At 35.8% G+C, this 12,812-nt stretch overlaps 1 protein-coding gene across 1 annotated transcript; it reads right to left on the reverse strand.

The window, feature by feature from the left end:
• Window positions 1-8,025: 8,025 nt before the first annotated feature.
• On the reverse strand, window positions 8,026-10,491 carry LOC136802722 (uncharacterized; the record flags this gene model as incomplete). The annotated part of the gene is given in 1 exon segment (XM_067059470.1): window positions 8,026-10,491. A coding segment is annotated over 1 exon segment (1,404 nt). The 5' UTR covers window positions 10,248-10,491.
• Between the last annotated feature and the right edge of the window lie 2,321 nt (window positions 10,492-12,812).

Genomic DNA, 12,812 nt, shown 5'->3' on the forward strand with positions numbered 1-12,812 from the left:
GTATTTATCATCATTTCTATTCGATTAAAAAAGATCCGTTAAGAAACTGATAAAAATTTTTCGGAAAAATGATTTCATTTTCTCTATTTTTCAATTTTTTTTGAATAAACAAACAAAAAACGTTGCTTTTAAAAATGACAGACAGAAAACTGATAAAATACTCGTCAATTTGTGTACCTTCCAGTAATCTTGATTTTAGCGACGGATAACCCTGTCTTTTAAATATGGTCCTTGTTTCATACATTTTTCCTTTGAAATAATTTTTCTAAAAAATAAAAAATAAATCAATTTTTTTCTTTGATTTAGACCTTGTTGAAATGGTGGTAGTGTAAGATTTTCTACTCGACACTCCCTTCTTACAGACCCGGTAGAATTTATCCACAGCGGGGTAAAGATAAAGGACTGAATCGATATTGGGCTCTTCCGAAAAAAGTTTTACATGGGGGGTGGAGATATTTTGGTCCGGGGTAGCAAAAATCATCAAATTTGCCTTGTCCGGGGGGTAAATTTGCACCCAAATTGGGGTGTCCGGGGGGTCAGCAGAGCTTGTCGGGGGGTAAAACCTATTGTCCGGGGGGCCAAAAGTCACCCTGTTCCGAGGGGGGGGGGGGGTAAAGATAAAATTGTTATATCCTCCACCCCCCCATCAGTGTAGTGGAACCTCGAAGTCCAGGATTAGAAAAGCTATACCTGTTATCTTTTTTGTAAAGTCAACTAGCCATCAACATCAATAAATTACAAATTACTCAGAAACTTTTAAAATATCTGCCATTAGACTTCTGAAGCCGTTCCGAAATGAACCAATCGGGTTAGTATCAAACTCCTATGGAGTCTTTTCGAAATGTGTAAAATAGCTAAGTCGGCAAAAAAACTTTTCCGGGTTTGAGGAAAAAACAGAACTGCTATCATTTGCTTTTTATTAACAAATATTAAATTTGGTCCGCAAAAATACTTAAAAAAAAGGCAATATACTATTGTATCTCTCTTCTATAAACAATAGAAGAACGACATCGTTTATCATTTGAATAACCCCGTATTTGGACATTTTGGTTGCCAAAATGGGGGAAACTAAGCACCTTCAGTGCAAGATTGCGCCTCTTTTATTCGCCCGCGCGGAGAAGGAGAACGAAATCCTTTTTTTCTCGCGCGCTCAAGGAAAAGGAAAGTATCGATATTCTTTAAGGAAAAACGTCAGACAAACCCAAAGACCAAAAGATGTATTTGTTTTTTGAGAATCGAACTGTGAAGATGAAAATTTCTGGGCGTTTTTTTCGGAAACTGAAAAACTCTAATTTCAATCTTCCTTTAAGGGAAGAGGTTGCGAGATTTGGGTTAGCGAGGCAAAAATCGCTAAAAAGCGGTAAATCGTAATCTCAAAATCGAAGTTCCAGCCTCACTGCCCATGTCAATTTTTTCAGGAAAGCCCATTTCCATATTTGGATGGCTGAGGATTTAAATTCCATTGTTTTCAAGTCAGAAAATTCAGTGGGGTTGGAAAAAAAGCCTTATATAAGCTGTGGGGATTGTTTTTTTGATTATTTCAGTAGGGACAAAAATTGGGAGAATTTTCCAGCGGGGACGATATTTCGGCCAACCTGGGTGGAGGGGTCCCAGTGGGTCTTTGGAAGGGGTTCTTGGTAAACCTTCTTTTGTTGCTATAGGAGGGTAAATATAAATCTGAAAAGCAATAGATTATTCACATACTGTACTGTGCTTAGAAAAAGAAACAAATCGACTTGAGAATATTCAGGTTGGCTTATGTTACTTAGGTTCCAAATGAACGGGGGGGGGGGGGGTTCGAATAAACGGGGGGGGGGGGGTTGGAAAATTTTCTAATTTTAATAAAGGGGGGACCTAATTGGCCTAATTGCCGGGGGGGGGTTGGAAATTGTACTTCCGAAACCCAAAAAAAGGTAAAAAATAGGCTAAAATCAGGATTTGAGATCAAAAGCTTTTTCCGTTCCTTTTTTATGGCTGTCTCAATTCTTTTGTTTTACGGTCAAACCTCCTTTAAAAGATATTTTATCCTTACCGGGCCTCGTTTCTATTCTATTATTATTTTAGTATTTAAGTCTTATTATGATTATGAATACATTGAACATTTGGAGAAAAAAGCACTTACAAACAAATAAATGTATTCAAAAAGTTGTAAAAATAACAAAAAATATACTTATAAAAAGTAAAAAACATAAATCTTTTAAAAAATGAAGGTGACTACAGAAATTGTTTTTAATACAGATATCAAGACTTTCCAGATATTTCAAACAATTTGACTTTTTCTAGCACTCCCCAAAATTCCAGTTATTTCTGGAAAAAATAACACAAAATAAAAAGATAGAGTAAAGTAACTATTTTATTTAGGAAAACAAAAAGTGAAAAATTATTTATTATTCATAATTTTGAAGATCCTGAGATCTATTTTAACTAAAACTCTTAAAATAATTTACCAACAATAATATTGATAATAACATTTCCAAAACTTACATTTGGCTCTTCACCTGGAAATTCTGTAATTAAAGATATAGGGAAGATATGTAATATCTGTCATTGCAGAAAAAGAAAAGTATTGATATAGTGATTTTGATATATGATATATGAATATTGATATTGATATATGCAATGTCTACCGGGTGACCCAGAAAAAAAGTATAAGAGTTTGATGGCTAACTGCGTCCGAAATAATGTGAACTTTCAATGAATTCTCTTGTCATTGTAAAGAGGAAAGGTAAACTTAAAATTTGATAATTTTTTTAATTTGGTTCGGTGGTTCAAAATTTGCTTTTGAAAAAGTCCAAAAACACTTATACTTTTTTCTGGGTCACCCGGTGGAAAATTTATATGAAAAATAACTGTATAGAGTTATTTAACTATTATACATTGTGCAAATTGTAAATTTTACAAAAAATAAATATAGAAATCATACAAAAAGGTATCAGGTATGTATATTATGCAATTTAAAATACACATTTTTATAAAAACAGTCAAAATTTTAAGCGTTCTGATGTTGTTAACTTGTTGATTTTCAAGCCTTGAAAATGTTCTTACAAAATGTTCTTATTTTAACCATTTTGTGAGTCCAGAAAGCCTTCAAATGTTCATAGCCTGTTCTTTAAATTTTAAAGCCTTATATGTTCTTATTAAAAACGTGTATTTGCGTGAACTACGTCTAAACTTTAGATATCTAAATATCTCAACAAAAAATAACTAGTGGTTTAGAATGAAAAGCATCTAAAGATTTTTTAAGCTGAAAATCTGAAAAGTAAAAAAAAAGAATCTGAAAGCTTCCATAACTCATGTTACATAAACAAGTGCCATGGAATTGTGAATAAAAATTTTTTTTTTTTTTTGGCCCTTTTCATATTTAAAGCTTGTAATGGTGTAGTGGTTATTTTTTAAAAAAATTTTTTAAATCAAAAAATCTTTCAAAATATTTTACCATGGGATCCGAAAAGTGGCCAAAAGGCCGCGTTCGGCCAGTGCCCTTCCCCTTGTAAATTCTACCGAAGAAGGACACAGTCGACCAGCACGAAACAAAATTTTTTTGAAATATAACCAACTTATTAATCTTTTTTAATCTGACTACTAATCAGTGAATTTAATAATGGCCGACAACGAACAAGCTGTAGGAGGAAGACCTGGAAGCCCTATACCTGAAGAAGTTCAACCTCCAGCAAAGAGATTCATGCTTCCAGACATAAAATCGGAATCAACATCCTGGGAACTGTCTGAGGAATTGGCTGAATTTTTACAGAACAGGAACCAGACCTATCTCCAAGAAAAGGAACTGGAGGTATTCACTACCATTCAACCACCAAAGAACATTAAAACTGCCACAAAATTGGATCCTTTCATGAAGGCACTACTGGACAAGAAGGGTCTTCATAAAATTGTGTGTCACAAGACAACGAAAACCAGAAAATACACGAGAGACTATTTCAAGTGTTAGGACCACTGTCTTCAGCATGGCAAAAAATGCAGGACGTGGTTAACGGTGGTGATGAAGTTGAAGAGATTGATCCTGCGACAGTTCTGGGAAATTTGAATGATGCTGTTGTCATCTTGGGCCAAGTGATCAACAAGGTCACATATGAAAGGAGATTGTCAATACTACTGGCAGGTTTGAATGACGTGAAACAGGCCAAGAGCCTTATTAAAGACAACGTTGAGGACCTGAACTCAGAGTCAAAATTTTTATATTCGGTGAATGCTTTCAAAAGCATGTGAAAGCAACAGCTAAGGCGCAAGATGCTGCAGAAAAACTCATGGGAAAGTCATCATCAACAGTCAGAAGACGTTTTCCACCAAATACTCGGCCCAATCAACAGGGCCCTTCCACGAACCACATGCCACGTGGAGGGGTGTCAAGAGGTCGTGGTTTTAACAGATGGAACAGAGGTAAGAAAGTTTCATCAACCAAACATAACACTCAAGGACTCACAGGTAGCCAATCAATGGGAACCAGAGAGTCTCAATTTTGTCCACCCAAAGCTATCAAATCTTTTTCCAGAAAATTCAAAAATACAAAATATTCCGCAATCAGCGGGCAGGCTAAGGCTCTTTCTAGTAAACTGGAAAATATTGACTTCAGATCAGACAATTCTAGAGATTGTGAGCGGGTGGAGACTCCCAATAGTGGGCAAACCCCGACAGTGGGGGGAACCAAAACAAATTCCTATGACTCAGGAGAAAAAAGAAATAGTGAGCAAGGAAATAGAGACTATGATACAGAAGGGTGCCCTGAAAGAGGTACAATCTGTGAAGGACCAATTTCTGTCAACAATTTTTGTAAGGCCCAAAAAGGAGCCAAACAAGTTTCGCCCTATTATCAATTTGAAAAAAGTGAACTCATACATGCCATACATCCACTTCAAAATGGAAGGGATGAAGAATGTGTCAGACCTGTTGAATCAGGGAGACTACATGATAAAAATAGATTTGAAGGATGCATATTGGCACATCCCAATCCATCCGGAGAGCCAAAAGTATTTACGTTTTCGATGGGAGAAAAAAAACTTTACGAAATGTGTGTTCTAGCCTTTGGGGTAGGCCCAGGCCCACGAATCTTTACAAAATTACTGAAAGTACCATTGACAGTCCTAAGGAGGCTGATGATAAAACTAGTGGCATACTTAGACGACCTACTGATCATTGGATCGACAAAAGAGGAAGCCATACAAGCAAGGGATTCAGTGTTATTCCTGCTGCAGAAATTAGGGTTTTCGATAAATTGGGAAAAATCAGAACTGAAGCCATCACAAGAGATGGAGTTTCTTGGCATGATAATAAACAGCAACACAATGACAGTGTGGTTGCCAGGAGAAAAGGTCCACAAAATATTGAACCTCTGTCAGGACACTCTGAAACAGAAAGTTATAAAGTTTAAGGAGTTTAGCGAGCCTAATAGGGAAACTACAGGCAACTCTGCCAGCCATATCAATGGCACCTATGCAAGTGAGAGCATTGCAACAAGACCTGATAGAGGGACAACATCAGAAACTGGGATACGAGGAGGAAATAAAACTCTCGGAGGAATCCCTAAAGGAACTACAATGGTGGGTGAACAACATAACATTGAGCCAGGGAGCTCCAATGAAACTGGGGAATCCAGACTTAGTGATCCACACCGATGCCTCGTCGGAAGAAGGTTGGGGAGCTTCCCTAGAGGGGGGGAGATCAACAGGGGGAGTGTGGACGAAAGAGGAGAAGGAGAACCACCACATAAACGAGTTAGAACTCATAGCAGCAGAGTTAGCTCTGAAAACTTTTTTGAAGGACAGGAAGCCCAGGTTAGTACATATATTCATGGACAACATGACAGCATTACACTACCTAATACACAAAGGGGGGACCAAATCGAAAAAAATAACAACTATAGCCAAAAGGATTTGGGAATTTCTCAACGAGAATGGGACCATGATTACTGCGTCCTGGATCCCATCAAAAGAAAACAAAATAGCGGATTGGAGGTCAAGACAAAAAGCAAACTCCAGCGAGTGGGAGCTATCAAACCAAATATTTTGGAAACTAACAAATTTATGGGGATTACCGGAAATAGATTGCTTTGCATCAAGGATAATGAGAAAACTACCTCTTTACATGTCCCTAAATCCAGACCCAGAGTCGTTAGCAACAAATTCTCTTTACCAGAACTGGGGAAAATACCCTTACCTGTTTCCACCCTTTTGCCTAATGGGCAGGGTTTTAAAGATCATCAAGAAACAATCAACTCCAAAAGCGCTAGTAATAGCTCCGCTTTGGCCAGGACAACCTTGGTTTCCAGTGTTGCTATCAATGTTGATAGCAGAACCTGTCCTGTTACCTCAGAAAAGAAACATACTTCTGAATCACATGCAAAAACCACACCCGTTAGTCTTAAACCACACCCTACAACTTGCGGCGTTTCTAGTATCCGGGAACAGTTACAGAAGCAAGGCTTTTCAGAATCAGCTTCCTCTCCTCAATCATGGTCCAGGCAAGACGCGAAAGCACAACTTGTGCTTACAAAACGCCTTGGAGAAAGTGGGTTCTGTGGTGTGGCGGGAAACAGGTGGATCCCTTTGAAGCACCTGTAAACGTGGTAGTTGAGTTTCTCACAGAACTTTACCATGAAGGATATGAATACAGAACTATTAATGTGTATCGATCAGCCATATCTGCCTATCATCATCCTGTGAACGGGATCAGGGTAGGACAGACTAAAGAAGTTTGTCTATTGTTGTCTGGGATAGACAATCTAAGACCCCCGACCCCAAAGTATAATGTAATCTGGGAGGTTGAGGACGTCTTGAACTGTTTGAGAGACTTAGGAAAGGACCAAGAGTTGACTAATAAGGATTTGACTTTAAAAACAGTTATGCTGATGGCCTTAACTGCCATTAAGAGATGTTCAGACCTTCACATTTTTGACACAAGATACATGGCAGTTGGAGAAAATAAAATAGTTTTTTAAACTTAGTCAGAAACCAAAAGGTTTTAGGAAAAAAGGGAAGAGTCCAAAACCGGTGTGCTTTATTGCGTCAGGGGTTAGACTATGCCCAGTCTCCACCATCAAAAGTTACATAGACAGAACTAAAGCGTGGAGAGAAGAGAATGGAGAAACAAGATTTTTTCTCAGTTTTGTCAATCCACATAAGGGTGTCACCTCTAGCACTATTGGGAGATGGTTAAAAACAGTCTTAGGTAACGTTGGGGTAGACATCTCAAAATTTACAGCACATTCTACTAGATCTGCAGCCTCCTCTAAACTCAAGGTATTGGGAGCCTCAGTGTCGGAAATAATGAATTGTGGGAATTGGAGCAGTGCTTCAACATGGCAAACTTTTTATCATAAACCTATTCTTAGCAATCTTGAACAGGCTCAGAAGGAGATGTTAAAATGAGCTTTGAACAAGGAAGGGCACTGGCCGAACGCGGCCTTTTGGCCACTTTTCGGATCCCATGGTCGCACCATAAAATCTTGCAAGATTTTTTGATGTAAAATTCGAGAATTTTATAAGCGCGACGCGAAGCGTCGCGCGAAATGAAATTTAGATTTTACATCAGAAAATCTAAGAGAATTTATGGTGCCTCGCCCTCCCTCCCTGTTGACATAAATTCTTATCATCTGATTCTATCATATTTTTCAGGATGGAACGGTCGCGGAAGAGGACGCGGTTTCAATTAATTTTTATTAAAGAAATAAAACGATTAACCCTGTACGGGTCAAAAACATATTTATTGTCTCAGATTTCTTTTGTGAATCATTTTATAGCGATTTAGATTTAGTTAAAACTTGTTTCGATCACTCAGGACAATTTTCGGCATTATTCTTTATTATAAAACTCTAGATTAAAACCTAACGTAATCTTTATCCATTGTGCTGGTCGGTTAGTTAGGCCTTTTCGGAACCATGTTCGCACCATAAATTCTCTTAGATTTTCTGATGTAAAATCTAAATTTCATTTCGCGCGACGCTTCGCGTCGCGCTTATAAAATTCTCGAATATTCTATTCCGAAGGGCGATTTGGCGGCCGCCGCCCCTTCCTAAAGTGATAAGAAAAATAATCTCTTGTTCGCCAACTTCATTCAACAAGGTATCATATGCTAAACCATTTTCTTGCATTGATACATCACATCCCGGATTCAAAAGCTCCATTCGTTTATAGAGCTCCTTGAGAGTGTCAGTTTTGTAGTTTCGAATGGGACTAAAATCCTTGGAAAACCACACCATCTTTATTGATCGATATTTTAACACGTTTTGTCACATAAATATTGGTACTACCAATTTATTAAAGGTTTTGAAGTACTCCCATACTGGTAACTTCTCTCTATCCAGAGTGTAAGCTAAATCAAAGCTTATAAGCGATATAGGGATTCCTGATTTCTCACTAATCATTGCTTTGATTTCCTCAATAGTGGTCACCTCTCTGACAGTAGCTTCAAATGGCTCCTCCATGAAGGTACATTTGAAAGTTAGCTTTAATTCATCACCATCCTGCACAACAAGTTTAAAAGTGAATGATTCCGCTGTCATTAGATTGTTGGCAGCAATCAAATCAAATTTATTATCAATTTCCACATTTTGATTTTCTTTGTATAAAACCTGCAAATGTGGGGCTACAGTTTTGGTTTCGTAAATCACCCTTTTTAAATCCTCTACATTTTCAATACCCCCAGATGTGATATCGACTGTAAATTGACCTGTCAAGAAATGAATTTTAATCTCTTTCAAAAATTTCAAATCGTGTTCTTGACAGAATTTTGCAACTTTTTCATCAGAGCTTGGTTTAATTACTAACGTTAAAATGAGGTTCTCACTGAAAACATACTCTTGCAACATAAATTCACGAATATCTGCTGGGTCTTCAAATTTTTTCACCCTTGTGGAGTAAACAAAAAACCTCAGTTGAAAGTTGAGGATGCAATTTGGAAATTTCTTCACATGTTATACTTTGTGACTGAAATGTTGATAGTGATGTTTCATAGAAAATGGTATCAGAGCATGGATGTTTCACAATAAGTGACCGACTTCTACTAAGTTTATAATCTTTAATAGCTTTCAATAATTTCTTATCCTCATCATCAGCCTGGACAATTAAACGAAAATCAATAAAAGATGTCTCCTGATCATTTGCCAGGTGACTTTCCAATACAACTTTTTCTAATCCATCACTACGACCATCACGGTTATCGTAAAAAGCACTGTTATTAAAAAACAAATGTTGTTTATTCATAGGAATTTGCATGTTCTTTGTTATGGAACTGTTGATACTTTGTTTCTTTACATCTCCTCTGAAATGATAGATTTGATATGAATCTGAGGTAAAGCTTTTGATATGGATTGGTTTAATTGTTCTAACACTGTTTTTTTGGTAGATTGATTTGAAATTTTCATCTAATGTACTGTAAACAAAAACCTTGATCTCTATAGGTCTCTGCCCTCCGTCACCCTTATCAAATTTTTCTTTCTCGACTAAACTGTAGTCACTGGTATCATTAAAACCACGATCACGAAGAAAATACAATCTTTGCTCAGTGCATGGAATATAATAAAAAGCTTCGATCCAAGATTTCATTTCTGAAACTTCAAATAAACCAATTTGTACCAAAGGATAATCGACTGACAAATCTTCGACATTTCCTGGTAAAGTGATGTTGAATTTTGAAAGTATGTTGTGTCCTCGTGTAGCTTCACCGATGGGAACATTCTGATAAAACACAATTTTACCAGTTTCATTTGGTAAGTCAAGATATACATCTGATATCAATTGACTATCTGCCAAAATAATATCATCAGAGCTGATCAATACTGCATGCCCTATAGGGTCGTTTGTTAGTTGACAGATTTTATTTTTCAAATCACAAACTGTCCATTTCAAAACGCTATCTTCAATTTGAATTGAAAGTTTTTCAAAGAGAGCGTCCCCAAGATAGCGTCCTGTTTCAATCTCAATAGTCTTTAGTTTCCATAGATTTTCTTCTCTTCGTTCTTGAATTGCATTTACATTGAATGATTTATCTGTAATTCTGAGAAACAAATTAACTGGTTCTTTAAAACGCTTCTCGTACAATTTATTGTAACCCTCATCATTTAATGTCGAAATGTTATTTGGTTGTGATTGAAATAAAAACTTTTGAACACTAGGGCTGATTTGGAATCTCTTTTTGACACTTTCTTTAAGCTTGGATAAAGATTTTACATCTTGCCAGTAAAAAATGGATGGTTCGAGTGTCTCGATATATACAAGTATATAGTTGTAACTTCTCATAATTTTTATTTTAGTTATTGCTGAAAAAGTTAAGAAAAGTTAAGTTGAATGAAAGAAATATACCTGGTGCGCTACGGTTGAGAATATCTATTGAAAAAACACCTGTCTCAGTGAACCGATGCAGTTTTTAAAACCACAGGGGTGGCTATAAAATAAGAAATTTCATTTTTTTGTAAAAGCAACTCCAATTTTCGGGTCAGGGCCTGGATTGCTTAGTTTTTAGCTCATTTTATGTAAAATTTGCTTTGACCTAATATTATATATTTTTATGCTTGTTGGGTCAAGGGCTATCATTATTGTCATTGTTAGATCATTTAAGAAACTTTTACTTACTAGCAACCTGGTTGCTTAAAATGAAAAATGTGTAATAAATTTGATCTTAAGATCATTGGGGTTAGGGTGAGACTTTAACTCGCCTTTTGTCGGAGTGAGGAAAACATATTTCATTTCAAAGCATTACTTTTTTCAATTTTTACAAGGCTGCTCTAAAGTTTGTCCAGATATAATTGGCAGTGGAAACAAGAATGCCTGTAACTTTTGATAGTCAAATATAATTATGGAAATTTTTTTTGCTTGTTTTAGAGAATCAAAAGCGCTATATTTAAATGTATTTTTGGTTGAAAAATTCGCGATTTTTAGCGGTTTAATTTGTGATTGTAAAAATTGAGCTTTTTTTCTACTTATGCTATAACGTTCATTTTTACACCAGTGGTAGTTCAACCTTAGGTTAAGAAGTTTGTTAAATTTCAAGGCAAACAGAAAAGTCCTTTGGAAGATATGGGACCCGAAATACCCCTTGGTAGCACTTTTCTGTGAAATATCAAATCTCCAACTTATTACTAAAACGGGGGTTATGTTATCTTTTTTGAACAGTGCAATTAAAAGTTGGAAAATGTTAAGTGTTGGTGCATTATTGGTATCATTGATTATTTCGAAACGAAGTGAAATCATACAGTATAATTGTTTTTATTGAAAGGATAAGCATGAACTTATATTGCCTTTGTTAGCTTTAAGTCATTAAAGAACTTTGCTAATTCCCAAAACACTAAACACAGTTTGGCTATGAGGTCATTAAAGAGATTGTAAAATGTGTTATGATCGAAAAACTGTTTCATCAATCATATCACTACCCCCGTTTTTAGTAATAAGTTGGAGATTTGATATTTCACAGAAAAGTGCTACCAAGGGGTATTTCGGGTTCCATATCTTCCGAAGGACTTTTCTGTTTGACTTGAAATTTAACAAACTTCTTAACCTAAGGTTGAACTACCACTGGTGTAAAAATGAACGTTATAGCGTAAGTAGTAAAAAAGCTCAATTTTTACAATCGCAAATTAAACCGCTAAAAATCGCGAATTTTTCAACCAAAAATACATTCAAATATAGCGCTTTTTATTCTCTAAAACAAGCAAAAAAAATTTCCATAACTATATTTGACTATCAAAAGTTACAGGCATTCTTGTTTCCACTGCCAATTATATCTGGACCAGACAGACTTTAGTGCTGCATACTGTAAAGAGAAAATCACAAAACGTATTTTCAAACATGGAAAGGGAGATTATATGTTAAATGACCACTCAAAAAGGTGGTACATTGGCTCCCCGGCAGTCTAATTTTTAGAGTTTCCAAATTTTCTTTATAGATTATGATAGCTAAAAGATTGATCTTTTTGGAACCATCGAGCCATATAAAAAAAACAAATTCAAGGAACAATAAATTACATTTGAAGGGTGAAATATCGCACATTTGTGTCCTTTAACCCGTCATATCTTCCTGGAATCTAATGTTTCTTAATTTGGCTCGATGGATTTAAGATCGGGACCACTTAGAGGTGGTGTGCTCGAAATTTCAATACAACTTGACTATTTTTAGATAGCCGGAAGGAGCTATATATAGAAAAAGCAACCATTTTCTTGGATTTTTGTCATTAATCATGCCAATTTAATGAACTAATGATTTTTTTTACATTATATATTAATAATTTTTATCTTTAATCTTTCTAACCAAAAAAATTTTTCATCGAAATTATAACTAGAACGAAATTTATACTCGTTTGAACTAAGATGATAAAACGCCATTCTGAAGAAGATGAAAAAGCACTTTAAAGCAACTGAGGTTAGGGACATTGGAGTATTGGTCAATATCTTTTTAGTTCTTTAGTTAATGCTGGGACAGTGGCCTTTTTCTAGAACTAAATACATAGCTCGTGTGCATATAACTTAGATTTCCATTGGTTCCTCTTATTTAATGTCATTTACCTTTACCATTTATTTCACAAGAAAGTGAAGTAGATCATAAATTTCCGAGGTGAATTGTGTTAAAACTCCTTTGTGAATTAATTGCTTCTAGAAAAAAATGTTTATTATTTCCTACACTTTTTCTACGGTTTTCTAGAAATATACTTCACATCGTCGATAGTGGAAATACGAAAGACAGAGCTGGTACCTCCGTAATATTATCGGCCATGTTCGCAGCTTTATATACGCGATCTGAGAGCGAAGCTTCAACTAAATGAAATTAAATCTAAAATTAAAGAAAACTGATAGAGAATTTTTTTTCATGGGC

The sequence above is a fragment of the Clytia hemisphaerica genome, unplaced genomic scaffold (assembly GCF_902728285.1).
Source record: "Clytia hemisphaerica strain Z4C2 unplaced genomic scaffold, Clytia hemisphaerica genome assembly, whole genome shotgun sequence".
NCBI classification, from domain to species: Eukaryota; Metazoa; Cnidaria; class Hydrozoa; order Leptothecata; family Clytiidae; genus Clytia; species Clytia hemisphaerica.